This window comes from Xenia sp. Carnegie-2017, unplaced genomic scaffold (genome assembly GCF_021976095.1).
Source record: "Xenia sp. Carnegie-2017 unplaced genomic scaffold, XeniaSp_v1 HiC_scaffold_3, whole genome shotgun sequence".
In the NCBI taxonomy this organism is placed as follows: Eukaryota; Metazoa; Cnidaria; class Anthozoa; order Malacalcyonacea; family Xeniidae; genus Xenia; species Xenia sp. Carnegie-2017.
The window spans coordinates 2,282,790-2,304,360 of record NW_025813493.1 but is presented as its reverse complement, the minus strand read 5'-3'; the positions used below and the strand labels follow the sequence as shown (position 1 = coordinate 2,304,360).

The window sequence follows — 21,571 nt, the reverse complement described above, 5'->3', positions numbered from 1 at the left end:
GAGAGGTTAAGTGGAATGGAACCTCCTTGCACGAAGAGTGATGGCTTGTATTTATTTATTAGAAGGCTTTCATGAATGGAGAGTTTATAGAATCGTTAGAAGAGGAAATTATTTTAAAGTCGTAAATTATCTATAACATATTCAGAAAGTTCTCGCTCCACAAGGCTTTTAAGCCAATTTCTTTTTAATCACATGATTATTATCTTCAGATTCATCATCAGTGGAGCAACTACAGACCTAACGTTTGCCTAAGCTACACTAAGAAACACTGCATGAACTAAAGGTAGTGGAATTACTTTCCATTCAGGTGATTTGATTGGATGTGTGATTGAATTTATTAAAGGGAAGTGTGCAGCCACTTAATTTGCAGCTCTTGACTTTTCAATATACTCTGCCATTAAATGCAAGTTAAAGAAGGCTTGAAAACTATAAACTTGATATATTTTATGTTTTTCTAAATTGCCACATTTTGAAAACTAAAATCCATTTTATATTTTTCATGTAACTACGTGGAATGTGTGTAGTTCTTTTATCTTCATTACAAAACGAAAAGTTGAAGTTTTTTACGTTCACCACATTCGTGAATATTTTAAAACTTTATTGCCATTCCGTATTGAGATTGTTGCACATCCCTTACACTGCCTCAAAAACGTATACAAAAGAGCACAGTATAGCAACAAACAATGCTTCCAATTTGTTGAAATCCTATGTGTAGGGCATATCTTATTAAGCATATGATTACCATGGAGGCGTCAAGCAAATTGCATTTTCTGTCATAGAAAAGCGCTTAGGTGGCCAGCCTAAACAATTAATGGAATTAAATGTACAACACTAAGTTACACAGTGAAGTTGTACTACTTTTTTGTAGGTTGTGGAAAGCCAAGGCTCTGTGAGTATTTGACTAAAATTTTATGTGCAAAGTAATTATTTAATATTTTATTTCAGTTTCTACCGCTCTGTTTTATTTCATTTAATGACTTCATCATATATAAACATTGATCCCTCCGTTGTTACCTTTTTTGTCAAAGCTCTTTGATTGCTCAACATAAATATCGCTGTCGATTTTGAAATTTCAGGATCTGCATGTTATTTTCTACTGCATGTGTGCTGAATAATCACACGAAACGTGTTCATTATTGCAGTTGGTTTGAAATGCCTTATAGTCACGCAATAAAATTTTGCTGGCCAAATCTCTCCGAAAGACGTTGATTTTAATAAAATCTGTCGAACTATATGACGTTTGTTTCTTTATAGCCAACAAAATACTTAATATTCGCTCCCTCGGGAAAAGCGAGTTTTGATTTCCTGGAAAATCGATATTTTTTCTATTATTAAACCTTTAAATAACAAACCATAATACGGACTTATAAAATTCAACTTTTCTATTAAATTAAAACACCGTCTCTAAAAACAAAAACTCTTACCTTACGTAAGAAAACCCTCCAATAGAGTGACATAGTTTATTAATTTTACGCTTACAAGTAAATAAAAAGAATTTCACTATCGCCTTACCCATGTTTTGAGTCAAATGCAATGCTGGAAAATTGTAAGCCTGGTTGAAGCCTCATAACACTTGTAGTTTTATTTTTCAAATAAATTTGGTAGATAATGTTCGTGGAGTCAATGTAAAAGATACGACGACCAATCCAGTCAACTGTAATGTCATGAGCAAAAACATTTTTCGCAAAAATTTCGTTTCTAGTCAAGTCAAGATTTCCCCGTTTGATGTCTTTGTCATCAATGTAGTAAAGCACATTCTCAACTACATCAATTTCTATGTCATTATATCTTGATGCATGGTCAGATTTATTCTTACTGGAGCCATTAATAGTGCTGACATGAATATCTCCAGTAATAGAATCAACAGAGTATATTTTATCAAAGCTCATAATAATCAAATATGGCTTTGGATAAACATCTAAATAAATAAAAAAATTATAAATAACAACGATGACAGTGGATTATAAAAATGCAAATTATTATAGACTTTACGATCATAATATTTGGTGAAAGACCAGAATAAGTATTTTTAGAAAGAATTTTTCACTGTAGAAATATTACTAATAACTGAAATTAGATTGGCTGCACAACTTCTACCTATTTTTGTTGAATATTTTTTGGTGCTATGAACAAGAAACTATGAAAGTTTGTCAAATCTAAAGATTATACCTTTGTAAAAACACATTTCTGTTTGCATTTGCATCATTTCTTTGTTGTATTGTTTTACTTCCTTGCATGCAGTTGTGTTATCGTCATTGCCATTTTTATCAACGCAAGTTTCCATCCATTCTTTCACGTTGTCTTTTAATGTCTCTAAGCTTTTCTTGCAGATTGATATGTCGTCATTACCATTTACTATTTGGCCACTAATAGACAGGATTATGAGAGTCCCAAGAAACGCTTTTGTTGAGCTTGATATCATCTTTATTTTCTATTTATTAGAAGGTGGACGGTTACTAATTTCTTTAAAGCTTTTGTAGTAAAACATTTACTTTATTTATGAAAGGCTTATCATCAATATAATCATATAACCATTTGTTCTTAAACATTTTTGGTATATAAATCAAGTATTGATTTCTATAATTATGTAACATTTTAACTTCCTTCTCCAAAAAGTATGTTCACGTTTGCTTTCAGATAATTTATGATGATTGGATATTGTTGCAATAGATTAGACAAATTGTTCATTACAAAGACTCATGTTTACAAGAATTCATATAAGTAGAGTTCATCCACCTAGAACGTGTTGTGAATAAATAGATGTAAGGTTTCTAGCAAACGAAAGCATAGAAAGAAATAAAACATTTCAATGTCCACTATAAGGAAAAGACGCAATATATGAAATTCACCCAGAGCGGTTTAGAAAAAATTTAAAATGGGTTGATTTCAAATTTGCTCATGTTAACTCAGTCTACCAGATGAATGGGAAAGACATATTGCTTAACTAAGCCAGCAAAATTAAATGCCAAATAATCTGTTGCGCAGTGTTAAACAGACTCGCTGGCCTCTCTGTAACTACATGTCGTCTAGTTACAGAAATGAAGGCCGTTAAACAATACATGATATTCTGCTTTACAACATCTGTCAGTCGTATAGAGAAGTTCGACTCTCATAATTATATAAATTCTGAATTGAATGAAATTTATGAGTATTTTGACAGAACTGCTAAAGTAAAGAAAATCTAAAAAGCTAAAAAACTCTTACTTCTTCAAATATTTTGTTTTAGACAATTAAAAGGCATTTACCATTTGTCAAAAATATTCTTTCAATATTGAATAATTGTAGCAGAAGAAACAAGAGACGAAAAATGTATCATTTGTTCTACATGCATTCCTTGCTTTTAAAAATGACTTCTGTATTGATGTTTGATGATGATTTGCCCCATTTCAATTTGTTGAATTATGTACCTCTCTTTCTTTATTATTTCCCTCAATCCTAAAACTTAGTTTTAATGTCCAATCAAATATTCTTTATCACACATGCATTCAAGTTTTAGTTTACTATCATTCTCATGTAAAAACGTAAAACCGTTTGCAAATATTTTATTATTCTTAAATGTCTATGATAGTTAAAAAACATCTTTTTGTTTATCTCTATTTAGAAAAAAATACTTAATGATCGTTGCTTCAAATATTTTTAATGTAGCTAATATTTTCTCTGGCGTATCATTGGAAATATGATATAATATATTTCTAGACATTCATAAATATAAATAAGTAGAACTTTATCTTTAGTTGTGATCAATAAATTCGTTTTTGTTTCCATCATAAGGATAGACATAAAATGATAAAAAGATTTGTGAAAGGGTAAAAGATTTTTAAGTAATTTTAGACTGGTCAAATTACCAAATGGTAGCTATGTATATATGATGATTAGCTGCGCTACTCTAAACTACAGAAAATGTTTAAAAAAACATACAAAAATGTTTTATATAAGATAAAGATTGTGTTAGATTATCTGTTGGATTACGTATAAGTATGACTATGATAAATGAAATGTATGGTCTTGATAAGGAAGTTAAATCCATAAGAGCTATTATTTTTGCATTATGTGATAGGCTCTGAATTTTAGGTTTTCTTTATGTTTTCTTTGCTTACCATTGAAGAGACGATTTGGCTATCAATGAGATTTCTCTTTTGAATTCTTACGAGTTGTTTTCTATTCTTCTCAAACAGCAGCTTAGAAAAAATATAACTGAAGCAGAAACTGTCTTGTCCTAAAGTGCTAGTAATATTGGCTTCTTGAATTTTGATATCAACACTAGACAAGTACTTTTCTGTGGACGGGGACACAAATTTTGATGATTTTTAATTATATTTTGGATAAAGAGCCGTAATTGCAGAAATTTATTGTCAGAGAAAATATGCAACAAAAATATTTTTTCAGCAATTCGAAGAAATACCATTTACATTGAAAATAACAGACCAAATTATTTAATTCCTTATAACAACACCCCGGGAAAAAAATGTTTATGATGACGTTATTCAAATTCGTCAACTATTTCAAGTGTCTCTATAAACTAAAAGAAAAATGTGCACTGGAGATGTTAGTTTCCGCTCATAGATAAGATACTATAAAGCCAAAAACGGAGTGTTGTCTATAAGCAACTTTTGTTCAATTTTTATAGTTCATTATAATATGTTTTACCCACATTTTACTTAACGCAACATAAAACTTTCTAAAGTATATCAAATTCAGACAAGGCTAGTTTCTTAGGTGATTATTATTATACATCCCATTTCACATGATTTTAATTTACCATGTTTTTAATAAATTTAGTTTATTTCAATGTATTCATTCTCTTTCCTCTCTCAAAAAGCAGAAAATAAGGACAAAAAGACACATTAGTGGTTGCAGACCCTTCCCCTCATAAACATTTTCAGAGCACAATTTTCGACTTACATTTTACATGATATACATGATATTCTGTTTACAACATCTGTCAGTCGTAAAGAGAAGTTCGACTCTCATAATTCTATAAGTTCTGAATGAATGAAATTTATAAGCATTTCGACAGAATTGCTAATATAAAAAAGTATAAAGAACTAAATAGAGGAATTCAACTTTGAAGTATTAAAAAGTTTTAATGTTCAAATATATTGTTTCAGACAATTAAAAGGCGTTTTCCATCTGTTAAAAATATTCTTGCAATATTGAATAATTGTAGCAGAAGAAACAAGAGACGACAAATGTATCATTTATTTTGCATGCATTCCTTGCTTTTAAAAATGACTTCTGTATTGATGTTTGATGATGATTTGCCCCATTTCAATTTGTTGAATTATGTACCTCTCTTTCTTTATTATTTCCCTCAATCCTAAAACTTAGTTTTAATGTCCAATCAAATATTCTTTATCACACATGCATTCAAGTTTTAGTTTACTATCATTCTCATGTAAAAACGTAAAACCGTTTGCAAATATTTTATTATTCTTAAATGTCTATGATAGTTAAAAAACATTTTTTTGTTATCTCTATTTAGAAAAAAATACTTAATGATGGTTGCTTCAAATATTTTTGATGTAGCTACTATTTTCTCTGGCGTATCAATGGAATTATGATATAATATATTTCCAGACATTCATAAATATCAATTAGTAGAACTTTATCATTGGTTGTGTTCAATCAATTCGTTTTTCTTTTCATCATAAGGATAAATATAAAATGATAAAAAGATTTGCAAAACAGTAAAAACTTTTTGAAGAATTTTAAGTTAGTCTAATTACCAAATGGCAGTTATGTATACATGAAGCATGGCTGCGCTACTCCTAACTACAGAAAATGTTTAAAAAAAACATACAAAAACGTTTCATAATGATTTAATTATATTATAAGATAAAGATTGTGTTAGATTATCTGTTGGATTGCGTATAAGCATGACTATGATAAATGAAATGTATGGTCTTGATAAGGAAGTTTAATCTATAAGAGCTATTGTTCTTAAATTATGTGATATGCTCTAAATTTTAGGTTTTCTTTATGTTTTCATTACTTACCATTGAAGAGGCGATTTGGCTATCAATGAAATTTCTCTTTTGAATTCTGACGAGTTGTTTTCTATTCTTCTCAAACAGCAGCTTAGAGAAAATATAACTGAAGCAGAAACTGTTTTGTCCTAAAGTGCTAGTAATATTGGCTTTTTGAATTTTGATATCAACACAAGACAAGTACTTTTCTGTGGACGGGGACACAAATTTTGATGATTTTTAATTATATTTTGGATAAAGAACCGTAATTGCAGAAATTTAGTGTCAGAGAAAATATGCAACAAAAATATTTTTTTCAGCAATTCGAAGAAATACCATTTACATTGAAAATAACAGACAAAACTATTTTAATTCCTTATAACAACACCACGGGAAGAAATATTTTTATTTTGACGTTATTCAAATCGGTCAACTATTTCAAGTGTCTCTATAAACTAAAAGAAAAATGTGCACTGCAGATGTTAGTTTCCTTTCATAGATAAAATACTATAAAGCAAAAAAGGAGTATTGTCTATAAGCAACTTTTAATCAATTTTTATAGTTCATTATAATACGATTTACCCCTTTTACCTAACCTAACATAAAATTTCCAAAGTACATCATATTCAAACAACGTTAGTTTCTTAAAGTAAATGGTTTGAGCCCGGGAGTATCGTTACATGTTTTTAAATGATGATCATCCAGGTTAATAAAGTCCTGAGAAGGACTGTTCTTGTTGTTGTTGACTGACGTTTCGACAACCTTAGCAGTAGTCATCTTCAGAGTCAAATGAGGAGTAAACGTCAGGTTAGCCGTATTTTTTATCTGGCTCTTACGTCATTGTATTGTGTGTAGAGGAAATGTTTATTGTCATTGTGAATTAGTGTGAAGTGAAATATTTCATTTTTAGTTGTGATGTGTGATTTAGGTGTGATGTTTTTATTTGTAATGTGTGGGTTATCAATTGTGTATATTCATTGTGAATTAGTGTGAAGTGTATCGTTTGTTTGTATTGTGAATATGTCGTTTGTAAGGTGCCGGTAATTGCTGTGATCTTTTCAGGGGGTTTGTTCCAAGCTGGTATACCAACTATCAAATGTAAACCGTTGTCTATAGTCAGCACTGTAAGTAATGCATTTTGCCGAGTCCATAGTAATACAAACTATTGCAGAGAAACGAGCAAAAGACAGAGACACATCACCAAATCAAACAACAACAAAACTTGAACGCTTAAAACAAACTAAAACACGTACAAGATATAAACATGACGATAACTGGGTGAGGAATATTTCTTCCCGCTCATTAGACGAATCGGAAACGCGACTACTATCTTACGGACTAAAACATTCCATAACACCTAGACGAATCCCGACTGAGACGATAGTATCAAGTGTTGAGGCTGTCGAAGCGTATCAAAGAGATTTGTCAGAGACAACTAAATACGAGATCAGAAGCAGGATAGCCTCTTCATTACAATCGTCGTCTATACGTGACAACAAATTAACAAAAGATGAACAACAAGCACTAAAACGACTAAAACACGACAACAACATCGTCATTTTACAAGCAGACAAAGGACGCGGGACTGTGGTCATGGACAGGAATGATTACTTTAACAAAATGGACACCCTTGTTAACGACAGACAAACGCACGAACAACTCAAACGAGACACAACACCATCACTAGTACGCAAACTTAACAGCAAGATCTTTCTACGAGAAAATCTAACATTATATCTGAACGTATATACTATCGACTCAGATGTTCAGTACCACGACCACTCAGACTATACGGACTACCAAAACTTCACAAACCAAACACCCATGCGACCAATTGTATCATTCTGTGGTTCGCCTACTTACGAACTTTGAAAGTACATGACTATCCTACTGCAACCACTTACAAACAAATCAAAACACAAGCTACAATCCACTTAAACTCTCATTAAAAAACTGTGCACTATACAAATACCGGACAACTATATACTAGTATCTTTTGATGTGAAATCACTGTTCACTAGTATTCCACTTAATTTGGCACTTACTTGTACGAAAACCCTCATTACAAACACCAACAGCAATGGGCTTGCCCGTTTCTGTTGTAGTTGCTGAAATTGTAATGCAATCTATAGAGGAATGGGCGCTCACGACTTACACACATGCACTACCTTTTTGGTTTCGCTACGTAGATGACACAATCACAGCACTACATGCAGACGAGATTGATGATTTCCATACTCACATCAACAAACAGAGCAGCCACATACAATTTGCCAAAGATGTCGAAGAAAACGGAACTCTTCCTTTTCTTGACTGTTTGGTAAAACATGACAATCAAAAACTACGAACAACAGTTTATCGCAAGCCAACACATACTGACCTACTACCAGACCAATCATCTTACAACCCTACATCACACAAAGCCACTAAAATCAGAACATTAACAAGACATGCACAAATCATACGTGATTCACCGGACACTCTACAAAACGAAAACAACTATCTCGAACGTGTTTTTGAGAAAAACAACTATAACTCTGACTTTATCAAACGCAACACTTACAAACCCAACGAACCCAACGAACGAACAACTCAGTGACAACAGCAACGATACCTTACATCAAAGGTACGTCTGAGACTATCTCGCGTATCTTACGACCATACAACATACATGTCGCACATAAACCAATCACAACGTTACGACAAGTACTAACGACAAAGAACAGACCAACAAACGACAAGGTGCAGTTTACAAAAAAACTGCTCCGACTGCCACGCCTCCTATATCGGGGAAACTAGCAGGAACTTAAACATAAGACTTACTGAACACAAAACGAGCTACTAAGAAACAAGACAAAACTAATCACATTGCCGAACATCACCGAATCACAAAGCACAACATTGACTGGGACTCGGCAAAATGCATTACTTACAGTACTTACTATAGACAACGGCTTACATTAGAAAGTTGGTATACCAACTTGGAACAAACCCTGAACAGATCACAGCAATTACCGGCACCTTACAAACGACTTATTCACAATACAAACAAACGATCAACTAAAACATTACACTTCACAAATTCACAATGACAATACACAATTGATAACCCACACATTACAAATAAAACATCACACCTAAATCACACATCACAACTAAAAATAAAATATTTTACTTCACACTAATTCACAATGACAATACACATTTCCTCTACACACAATACAATGACGTAAGAACCAGAAAACAAATACGGCTAACTTGACGTTTACTCCTCATTTGACTCTGAAGATGACTACCGCTAAGGTTGTCGAAACGTCAGTCAACAACAAAAAAACCAGTCCTTCTCAGGACTTTATTAACCTGGATGATCATCATTTACAAACATGTTACTTTCTTAGGTAATTATCTCTATACATCACATTTCACAATTTCAACGTATTACTTCCATTTCCTCTCTCAGGAGGCGGAAAATAAGGACAAAAAAAGACAAATTAATGGTTTCGACCCCCACCTAAACATTTTCAGAGAAAATTTAGGACTTACATTTTCATAAGTTACAATCCTCATACAGGTAAGTGTTCTTTCGTTTTCACCGAATGTATAAAAGCAAAGTTTCTGCACATACGTTTTTATTTTTCGATCATAAATTTTGGCGTACTACGTATGCTTGTGTCTTATTAACATAATGTCAAATCTAAGTTGTTTGGGCCCATTTCTTGTGTAAGATGTATAAATGTACATCATTAGATTATACTTTTGAGCAATTTTTCTGAAAACAATAATGTTTTTTCTGCAATTCGTTTTTAAAAATATTACATTGTCATTTAATGCAAAAACGTTCTCTCAAATTTATTCAGCTTCTACAAAAAAAAAACGCTTTCTGAAAAAAAATCTGCACAAAAATGTCTCTTTTGTTACGTTGCTTTTGAGTCAGATTGTGTGACAGGGAATATTTAATACTGATTGCAAAAAAATATAAACACCTCTTAAAAAAATTCTTTTTAATGTTTAAATTATTCAACAGCTTAATTCCATTGACGTAATTATATTAGCGTGCTTTAGATTTCCATTGAAATTCTCACGAAGACACGCATATAATATTGCAGTTAAGTTGTTCATTCTCTTCCTTGAGTCACGCAACGTCAACAAGAGTTGTGACTTATTAGGTTTGAGAAGCCAGTTAGAGAAATCATAGGACGTAGATGTGGCTCTAACACGCCTTTTTAGAGATTGTACTTTATTCATCATGTTTCTAACAAATTTTGCTTCGTCAGGTATCAATGAGCCCAATTTATTCATCTTTTATGCTTTAACATATATCCAAAAATACTTTAGAAAATTCTCTATGCATGATACCTTATAATATTTTTCTTGCATTTACGCAGCATAATAGAAACGCTTTACCTGCTGCTTTAATATTTAAATTTTAAAAATTGTTTGTGTTGAAGAATAAATTAGTTTTTTCTTCTATTTCCAATTGACTATATTTAAAATTTATGGATCTCTGCTATATAAGAAATTTCATTATAATTTTGCTATTGTTCAACCGAATAGTTTTTGATATATTACAGAGTTATACTTTTACTAGTTGACAGAGGTCATTTTACTAAAATATGTTGTCACGTACAATGTAAACTATTTGTTACAAAGAATTCGTTGCTAATGTCCTTTTCTGTGGACATTTAAATGTCACTCAATCTATTGACTTCTTATCAAACCATGCAATCACAGATCTGATGCAGAAAAATAACTGAACAATAAACACACGAAGAAATCTATTTGAAAAATAAGGCCAAAACTCCTTTGTTAAAGATTGACTGTTTTTTCTGTTTCGAGTTCATACTTTGCCAGCAAAGTAAGAGATACTTCAAAAAGTGACTTACTACAAAAAACCAACTTATGCAATTATCTTTATCGAGCAGCTATTAACATGCCAACAAACAGACTAATCAATGTGCTTGTTCAACACGACAATATCATAGAGCATCACACGTCATTTAAAAACAGATGGATTTAATTAAATGCTTTGTAATGCAGATCACAAGGTGGTTTATAGTGCTGCTATCGAAAAAATTCTTCCGTCAATACCTTTATGAACATTTGAAGAATACATTACCACCGACTTTCTCTTCTACTTCCCGAAACAGCTTAAGACAACAAATAAAGTTGATATTCTACGGAAAATCTTATCTTGTATTCAATATAGATTCACTGGAGGATGTTATCGATTTTGACAAACTTTGAATAATTTATGGCTCGGAAAAGAAAATTCAAAAATGTCCCAGTATACGACATAGCAAGCTTTCCTAGCGTTGATAGATCTTTAAGCCAGCTATTAGTCCATCCACTAACTGGGTGTGACACAGTCTCTTATTTTTGAGGGTGCTACAAAAGAAAACTGCAGTGGATGCCAGGAAATTAATTCATTCTCAATGGACTAGAGAACCAAACAATTACATCGTCAGAAGAAAACATCACAAAGCAATCTATGGACGTTATTGAGAGGTGTGTGTTGCTGTTGTTTCGTCGAAAGAAAAGGAAACTGATACAAACCGATTAAATATGCATGCAAAAGAAAAGCCATTGCAAAAACTTTAAAGGCAATCTGTATTTAAACTGTGCTATGTAATATGACTTTTATCTATTGCATTTTTACGACAGCTGTACGACCAATTTCATATGAAAAATCAGTTTCCTCGTATTCACAATTTATTGATTGGAGCTTTACTGAACTGATTAGTCAAGAGTTCATGTTAAATCGATGCAGACAAATGAACCTGTAAAACTGTCTGAATGTTCTGTTTGAAGAGAATGATACACTACTCAAGTTGAAAAAGCTAGATGTCAACAAAGTACAATATTTCTGGCAATAAACGCAGGAATTGACCAAGTGACCATTTTACACAAACTGTTATCGGTGGATAACTTCGCGAGTTTTTATTAAATTCACTCAAATACATGCTTAAAATAATCGCTGTATGTTCCTTTTTCAAATAAACTTTGATTGGATAAATTTCGATACAATACAATGGCAAGAACTGCGAAAAACCTCATTTTTGTAATACAATCTACATATCTTTTGCCCTGTTGACGCCGACATATTGAATAATCATGATGGCCCAACGCGCACACATATAATATGTACGTACCTATGACTACTACATCTATGGTAAAATAGATATTTTAATACAAAGCTCAAATTTAAACACGGTAAACAATTACAGACTTGCATTGTCATGTTATATCGCAAGCTAAGCAAAGAAGATAAAAATTGAACATGCTTTGTATATTTTAACTGGTCTGAGGCAACGTATTTTAAAATCTCTGTTGTAAAAGCACTTCTACTTTGTTTTGAAAAATGCAGCAACCCTTATTCAACGTTGATTGTTATTCTTTCAATAATATTACACGACGCCTTTCCTTTATCGCGTTCCAGACCTTGTTGTGAGCAAAACGCGAGCGCCAAATTGTATTCGAGAAAATGCAAAATTCAACGCTTGAAACAGGCCTTATTATGCGATGCCCGATGTTACTAAAAGATGTTAGATACAACCACATTCACGTAGTGATTAGACGCTGACCGTGCGAGTACGGGCAGATTAAGAAAAAAGGTACATATAGCGTACATATGGATTTAATTTTAAAAAGACAAAATACTATTAACAAGTCTTCAATTTACCTATTGATATTATTCTAATTGAGAGTCAAGCACAATCCTTAATTAACATATTCATAATCACTATAGATAAATTTAAAAGTTGCTTTTTATCGAGGAGATAAAGTGAATTTAACTGAATGAAAATGAACTATTAGTTTGAAAAATTTACGATAATCGTAAAACAGAGGGAAATGAGAGCAAAGATGAGCCTAACGTCCATGGTCCTAGCTTTATACTGTTCGATCACTAATGTTTTACTTGTATTCTCCTACCTCTATGGTCCTAGCTTTATACTGTTCGATCACTAATGTTTTACTTCTATTCTCCTACTACGTCCACCGTCTTTATACCGGCTGATCTTTAATGTAATAATTCTACTCTCATCTGTCGAAAATCATTTGACTAAGAAACACACAACTTGAACAAAAATTTTTTATATATTCATAAATATACCAAATAATAATTGAAAACCATATTTAGGGTTGATACAGTATGAAAAAATCGTATACAGTCGAGAAACTTAGACACTTCTCAAAATCCAAGACCTCTTGTATGTGAAGACACATTTACGACCTTTCGTTAGCGGAGGTGAATACCAAAACAACTTTCACAAACAACATTATAAACTGTTGTAAGCGGTTGCACTTGATCTATTTTCAGTCAAATTAGTAATTATCCCGACTAATTGACATATTACAGTATATAAATAATGTTGTTTTGTAATGCATGTAAATTCCTTCGTCTCCTTCATTTTTCTTAATGAACCACTATAGTTTCTTCTCCAGGTTTGCGCATTTATGTTCCTCAAAGAAAATTTTTTCATGTCATGTGAACTTTAAGCATTGTGTCTGTACAATGACAATATACATGATGAATTTGTTATATGATAACGTCTATGGACTCAAACGTTTCACTGTACAGATGTTGGACTTTTCAGTCGTTATCAAGCATATAATCATATTTCAAAACATTGTAAAAACAGTCATATTCAAAAAAATTTTTATAATTATGCACAAATTAACAAACATGTCATAAGCGGACACCTCCGACAACAGAACACCAAGTCTTGGTCTCAAGGGTGTCCTTTTACGGTAAGTTCGATTGCATTCATTAAATATAAAAATGCTTTAAAACGTCTATGCCTATATAGAGTAAAGAATGTTCTGAATTTTCTTCCTTGATGTTTTCCATCGTTACAAACATTTGCTGGCACGGATGAAACTATCAAACACAATAGTGGTCATTTTACGAGCGTGATTAACACTATCGTATCTAGGTCATTCGCATTGAATATTAAAGTTTATTACATGTTATTTTGCTATGACATGATTTCTTTGCACGAAACTTTCAGAACATGTCTCGCATACATTTTACTTTTCTTTCAAGGATTAGGCATGGAAATTTTTGTGAGAGAAAATTTCTGGTTGTTGGTCCGTTATTCATGTGTATTCAGTTATTCCTGGCATTTGAAATGTCCCATGAAAACAGAGAACAGGAAATATTATACCGTGATTTTACGCTTTTTAAAAGAATAAAAATGCAAATTAAGAACTTTCAAATACACTAAATGAATGAATTGAAATCTTCCCAGTCACTTAGACTTCAAGCAAGACAGACATGAAAGGTGAAAGCATGTACAGGATCGCAGTCAAATGTTGAGTTACCGTTGAAGTAACAGTCATTTTTGCTATTTGTAGCATATTTTATCATATTCCAGGTGAGAAACCTACGTTGTTTATATATCACGCCTTAACCAAAACAATCATTCGTTTCTTCGGTCATTTTTTCCTGTAATGCAGGCAAATAAGCTCAAGCTAAAATTTACAAACCTTACAGATGTAAAATTTTATAAACTAAATATACAGATAGCAGAAGTAAAAAGCTTGTAAGCTCTGTAAAGGGGGCCTAAAATGTAGACCTCGCAGAACAATGGTCAAGCTAGTAACGGTGGATCAAATTGCTTTTACAAGTTCACATAAAATTTCGGAATTCGTAGTTTAAAATGGCATATACATTATAGATACTCGTATATAGATATAAATGTAATACAATCTTATGTTAGACAGCTAGTTCATACGTATTTTGTGCAACATAAAATTTTGTGTGCATTTGGACTGTTCTTAAATTCAAACATGGGCTTTGTGCTGCTTGTCCAATCAACCATAAAACTTTTTTCTAATCACATACATATTGTCTTGATAAACAAGTACGTCCTTTCACACAACAAAAAAGCCTTATAATGGTGCACTAACTCTCACACCAATATATGGCATCTCTTCCTTTTTTCTGTCAAAATGATCATGATTAATGTTTTATGATTTTCATGAATAACTAGGTTTAGGGTTTGTGCTCGAGAATGGTATGAGAAAAGTGACGGGATTAAATATCCCTAAAACCAACTACTGGGAAACATTTCTTGGATGGGAAATGTTTAAGTCAGTTTGGAAATCAAGAGTTGTCGATATTACAAAGGAAATGCGAAACGGACTGGAGGCACAAAATGTTCCCTTGGTAACACCCGATGGAAAGAAATGTGTGCGTTTACTTGATTTACTTTAAGCTGAGAGAGCATTAGTCGTGTACTTTGGCAGTTGTAGTTGCCCAGTGTTTATGAATAAACTGAAAGAATTTGGTGTTCTAGCTCAAGACGTTTCAGATATCTTGGATTTTGTCGTTGTATATATTGAAGAAGCTCATCCAATTGATGCATGGTCTTCAAGGTAAATTCTATTATTTCTTCAACATAATTTTGAATTGATGAAAATCGTAGAGTTATATTATAGCTACGTTATTCATTATGAATAATAGTTTTTCCAGTATAACATGAAAGAGAAATTAAACGGCTACAGCAATTTTGTGATTTATAAAACATTCTTTGTATAACCATAATAATAATAACGAAGCATATAAATTTCATCAGGTAAAAATCTTTTGCAAACACTCATAACATTTTAGTAGGCTATATAGCCAGACAATATGTTCTGCTGACATAATAATAGCTTTTTTATCTTACTGATAAAAACGGGACCTTTTTCAAAGGCAGAAATAGTGCACTTCTATTGAACTATACTTTCATTAGGCAAAAACAAAGATGTTGTTTCAAAAAGAATCGTCTGTTTCATTATTTGACAATCTTTTGTGTAGAGAAAAACATGTCATAAGATTTCTTGATAAAGTCATGAAGGAAGCTAATTTCACTTCATTTTAGAATAACTTTATCAAAGTACGAAAGCATCGAAATCAATATGAAAGATGCAAAGCCGCGCAAAAGCTACAAGAACCCAATCTTCCATGTCAAATAATGGCAGATACAATGGACGACAATGCAAATGTGGCCTATGGAGCGTTGCCTGAGAGACTCTACGCCATCGAAGAAGGTAAAGTCGCATACGTGGGCGGACAGGGACCAATGAATTCATCAATGAAAGCAGCATGTGACTGGCTAGAGTCATATCGCGAGAAAAACACTTTTAGAAGATGGACATTCTAACCCAGCGAGCAAGAACTGTACAGAATGCAAACTTCGTATAATGACATTTTGACATATTTCGGCCTTGAGGTTGAGACTGTTGTTTCTTTATCCCAAAACATTTTTTAAGCGATTGACAATGCCCTAATGTATGATACGGGACGGGGCGGGTGGCTGAATGGTTAATTGCGTGAGTTGCAAGCCAGACGGCGCTGGTTCAATCCCGGCTCGTGGCACATCTGGCAATGTGTCTGTAAACCTCGCCCGGGTTGACCAAAGCCATGTGAGGGAAATTTGGTAGAGGAAACTATGTCCTCGGATGGACTGTATCTGCATCTGCAATGTTGCAGCCTTGTCACAAATGTGTCACGCTGATATCAGCGTTGTAGTTGCGTGAAATGTACGAGTGATTGTAGTCTGGTCAGCTGCCTTCACTATAATTTAAGTAACCATGATGTTCCACTTCGTGGAACCCTCATATGTCGAAATCGACATTATTATTAATGTATGATAATGTACAGATATGGAAAAACATATTTCAAAAGTGAGATTTTTACAAGGATGCGTCGACAAAGGAACTTTGAAAACATATACACATGCATATTTTTCTTGTAACTTACAAAAGCTTAAAAATATAAGACAATGTAGGTTTCTATGCTTTTAGTATATCTAAACGTGGATCATGAATTCAATTGAAATGAATCGACTGTTAGGAGCAACCAAAGTAGAACATGCATATATATTTGAGATTACTGGGGAGATTTGGTCAAAACAGGCAACCGAGACAATTGAAATCTATCGCAAATACCAGTTTTTGCATGTCAATACTTGGGCATCATTTAAGGTTAATGGCAAAAGTTTTAAATCGTAGGATAGACATGCAAACCTGCCACTTTTAAATCATTTTATAGACAATAGTGATTAAATTTAGAATGGATAAGTTTAAGGAGCCAGTATTGAAAGACATATATTCTATTACGTATTGTATACAAAAATGAATCAGAAATAAGTTTGAAAAAGGTAGAAACATTTTTATGTGGTACAGTTAACGCTCTTGAGGGCTTTTGCGTGAAAGTTATATACTTAATGTGCAAGAGAGAACCAATAATTTAAATATGCAAATGATGCAATGGTTGGCTACAAGCGCAAGCCAAAAACTACGTATCAAACGACTTTCTCTCCCTTACAATTTGTAATAGACCGTAAAATTTCACCATTCAACTGTCAAAAAGAACTGCTCAATTTTCTTATTTTATTTGGTAAGACGTTATAGCCTATAATACAAATTTCAATTCTGTTGTTAATCATATTTAACCACGGTTGGATGTCCTACAACAGTCACAAATGACATTTGACGTATATATATATATGTTTTTAGATGTAGATCACCCATGACAATAAAGTCCTAAGAAGGAATGTTCGTGTTGATGTTGACTGACGTTTCGACAACCTTAGCGGTAGTCATCTTCAGAGTTCCCAGGTTCAAACCATTCACTTTAAGACATATATAGTCGAACTTCATTCCAACAGCACTGGAATGAAGTTCGACTATATATCGTGTGGAAGTGTAAACTTCTATCGAGGTTGGAAAGACTATAAACAAGGTTTTGGTGATCTGAAAGGCGAATTCTGGCTTGGATTCGAGAAAATATACCGACTAACATCTGCAAGGGAAAATAAAGTTCGTGTTGATCTTGGAGACACGTCAGGAAATAAAAGATATGCTGAATATGATTATTTTGCTGTAGAGAATGAAAATAAAAAATATCAATTGAGACTTGGAAAATATTCTGGTAAGTCAATAGGCAAATACAAACAATTAAAGCACACAAAATTCTAAAGGTCAATATGATAAAAATTATATCAGCATTAAGTTAAAATATGCCTTGGGTGCTTGGAGTTTGTATGAACTGATTCACCTTTTTTGGTAAATATTTGTCATAGGAACAATATATTGTTTAAACTTATAAAATACAATAAACAACCCCATTGGTAAATCAAAAATTATTTTGTCGTGTGTATACAGTTTTGAAAATACCAGTAGAGCAACTAAATTACAAACTGCAGCAACTACTTCTGACAAGCAATACTAGAGACATTCAAGGATAAGGACTAGTTTACTCATTAAAATAAATTACAAATTCAGCTTCAGCTTTGTGTACATCAAATTATGAGCAAGGGTCTGAACATATTTTTTATGAAAACACAGGTAAATTTGGTATATTAGTTTAAATATTTCTCTACATAATCAAACAACTAAGCGATGAGAAACATGTTAGTACGAAAAGAACATCTTTATTGTAAATATCTTTGTCAATTGTCCATTGAATAAACGTTAATATTACACAAGCATTCAAGTAAGACTGTAGTAGCAAAATGTAATGCGTTATAAAAGACTTTTCTGTTAACTGTGTGTTCTCTTGAATACAATTATCGCCATTTAGGAACTGCTGGGGATTCATTATCCGCCCATAAAAACAAAGCGTTTACGACAAAAGATTCAGATAACGATACAGATGTTGTCGGAAACTGCGCTGTACATGCTAAAGGTGCTTGGTGGTATTATTATTGTTATGATTCCAACCTAAATGGGTATTATTATCATGGCAATTATCAGCCTTCTGCATCTTGGTACAAAGGTGTTGTTTGGAAAGATTGGAAAGGATTTTCGTATTCTTTAAAATTCACTGAAATGAAAATGAAACCATCAGGAAATTTTTAGTAAAGTAATGATTTCATGACGATAATGAATATATCTGTAGTGAAATTTATGTATTTTGTCGTAGAGTTTATTGCTTATAGTCTTTATAATAAAATAAATCTCTACAGTCTTTATTCGTGTTGATTGATTGACAGATGGATTTTTATTTGGACTTGGTATAGTATTTACTGAAACCGTGTCGCAAAAAAGCAATCCAACTACAGCTCGCTCTTGTGCATAACTAAAATTACTAAATAAGTTTCCGTGATTTTTTACCATAAAAAAACATCAGTATCTGAGCTTTCAAATGTTGCGTGTTTGTATCAAAATATAAATTTCCTTTTTATCTCCTTGAAGAAGAAAAGCAGCTGCAGCAGTCTATGATTTCTCATATTTTGACTTGTATCCGTTTTAGTGTTTAAAATGCTTCATACTTTTTGATGAACTATTTACTGTGTTGAGAATAGTTCGCAAACTTGCTGTTGAGCTTTAAGCAATGTAGCTATATAAACTAAAAGTAGGTTGCTAGCGGTAACTCGATGGTAATTCGTTGGTATGTTATTGGAAACTTGTTGAGATATTTGTAACACGTGGGTATGTTTTAAGTAACTCTTAGTTAAGTTATTGGTAATTAAGTCGTTTGTAGGTTGAAGAAAGCTTGATGAAACTGAACGTAGTTGAAGCATCTAGCGTACACTCGAGAATTTGGAATGTGACTCGTGGACCAAAGAAAATGCGAATGATTCCAACCATGTTGACGACGATAAAAGCTCTATACCCCTGGCGAAGACGAGGTTTCAATACCAAAACAATCGAGTAACAAAACCGAGTCTTCTGGAGATGTTGTTTAAAGAAATATCGATGAATCATACTTATACTTTTTAAGCTCGTTGGCTCAAGTGGTATATAGAAGTGGGAAATGTTCACGATCTTGCTAAAGACATGAAAAAATACATACCAGTGTCTTTGCTTTAGGACGAGGAATCTGATTTTGAAAGTGAAGAGGAAGCAATCACTACAAGAGATTTGCATGCAAGAAGATTTAAAGTGTACTCTGCAAAATTTGTAAATACGGATGGAGTGTTGCGAGAAGAGTACTCTTGTACAAGGAATTGTACAAGGCCAACAGAGAATTTTTCAGTTTCTCCCTAAGATTGTAGAAGATATTAGTTCACTTTCATTAACAGGTAGAAACTTTCCAGTATTGCATGTCCTACCTTTGGCGGCCCAGAAATCTGTTTATGTTTTTTATGCAATCGATTTATGTAGTAAGTATATTTCTTGATTTATATGCAATGTTTGTTATGTTTGTTACGTACGCAATCTCGCGTGAGTTACACGTATGTATGGTCTTAAAGGTCTTGACAAGGTAGGCAACTCTCAATACAAATTTAACGACCGTTAACAGAAACACTTTCACAAAACCATAAATATCTTATAATTAGATGGAAGACCACGAAAAAATACATCTCATTAGTCACGAATAATTTTACTGCATTTTGCAGTTTTTTTAGATTAAAATGTATTTCCATGCATATGAAAAATGCGAATATTTTCAGGTTTTGCGCCAAATATTTCTCAAAACCTATGCTAGGATACTTATCTAAACATTCGTCATATTTTTGAATGCTCAAACGCAATGCAGATTGGCTAAAATTGTTTTCTCATTCATTCAGATTGGATAAAATTTTTTTTGATTGTTTTCACAAAAATTCAGCCGCTACACCTCCCCCCGCGCTCAACGTTATTGATGGTGTTTGTCGGAAACTTGGAAACCTGTGGGAATTTTGAAAGTGATGAAAGTGATTATTTATTCAGTTGTACAACAAAAATGAAATATATTTGGACTTTAAAGCCATTCTCACCAAGAAAATTAATAGCTATAGATTGTGTGCCATTTGTAAAAGCTTTTTATCAAATTCTTTGCAGTAATTTACATATAGGTAGCAATTTGTAAAAGATATTCACGTGTTAAGTCTAGTGTCCATCAAATTTCCTTATTCTCCAATGTCACTAATCATTTCCGATAAAAAAAAAACAGATAAGCAGTACTATGACAGAAAAGCGCCTTTCGAATCTCGCATGTATTTCCATCAACCGCGAGAAATTATTTCAAAAATTTCGATTCGAGAACCTCAAGTGTCTTTCATGAACGACAAAACTAAAAGATTTTTTCAATAATTATTTGTTATTTCACATTTGTTGCACTTGTTTTTTTTAAAATTGTAAAGCCCTATGTATATTCAATTGTACACAGTTTATAAACCCCATTTTTAAAAAATACATTTCTTTTAGCCACGCCCAAATTGCCACGCCCTGTTGTAGGAAAATTTATCTATCTGCACTGTCAAAGAAATTCTTAGCTACGCCACTGGTTGCAGTACATTTCTTGCTATTACTAATCACTTGCAATTACTAATAAACGATGATAATTTAATTACTTAATATTATTACTGTAAGCAATGCACATTTCAAGTAAATGGTTTGAACCCGGGAGTATCGTTACATGTTTGTAAATGTAGATCGTCCAGGTTGGTATAGTCCTGAGAAGGACTGTTTTTGTTGTTGTTGACTGACGTTTCGACAACCTTAGCGGTAGTCATTTTCAGAGCCAAAAGCACATTTCATTACCATGTTAATCGTTTTCTAGAAGTCCTTTGGCTCTGCGTTTTCACGATTAGTTTTGTTGGATATGATATTGTGATGTTGACGGATGAAGTTTACACGTCACTTCATAACAGGAAATGGTAGACCGCCTTCTGTGCACGAATGAATAA

General features: G+C 32.7%; 1 protein-coding gene and 1 long non-coding RNA gene across 3 annotated transcripts in view; one reads left to right on the top strand and one right to left on the bottom strand.

The window, feature by feature from the left end:
• Positions 1 to 2,432, bottom strand: part of LOC124454978 — a 97,805-nt gene extending 95,373 nt beyond the window's left edge. The window contains exons 1-2 of the mRNA XM_047005735.1: positions 2,170 to 2,432; positions 1,513 to 1,918 (exon numbers count right to left, since the gene is read on the bottom strand). Of these exons, the coding sequence (XP_046861691.1) occupies positions 1,513 to 1,918; positions 2,170 to 2,422 (659 nt within the window). The 5' untranslated portion in view covers positions 2,423 to 2,432. The remainder of the gene's footprint in view (positions 1 to 1,512; positions 1,919 to 2,169) is intronic.
• LOC124454987 lies at positions 2,266 to 18,814 on the top strand. 2 transcript variants are annotated; one of them, XR_006951636.1, is made up of 4 exons: positions 2,266 to 2,276; positions 11,712 to 11,718; positions 13,208 to 13,212; positions 18,538 to 18,814. It is a non-coding gene; the product is annotated as an uncharacterized LOC124454987 (long non-coding RNA). The 2 variants fall into 2 exon arrangements; XR_006951637.1 differs by lacking the exons at positions 2,266 to 2,276; positions 11,712 to 11,718; positions 13,208 to 13,212 and adding an exon at positions 17,855 to 17,935.
• Positions 18,815 to 21,571: the final 2,757 nt, after the last annotated feature.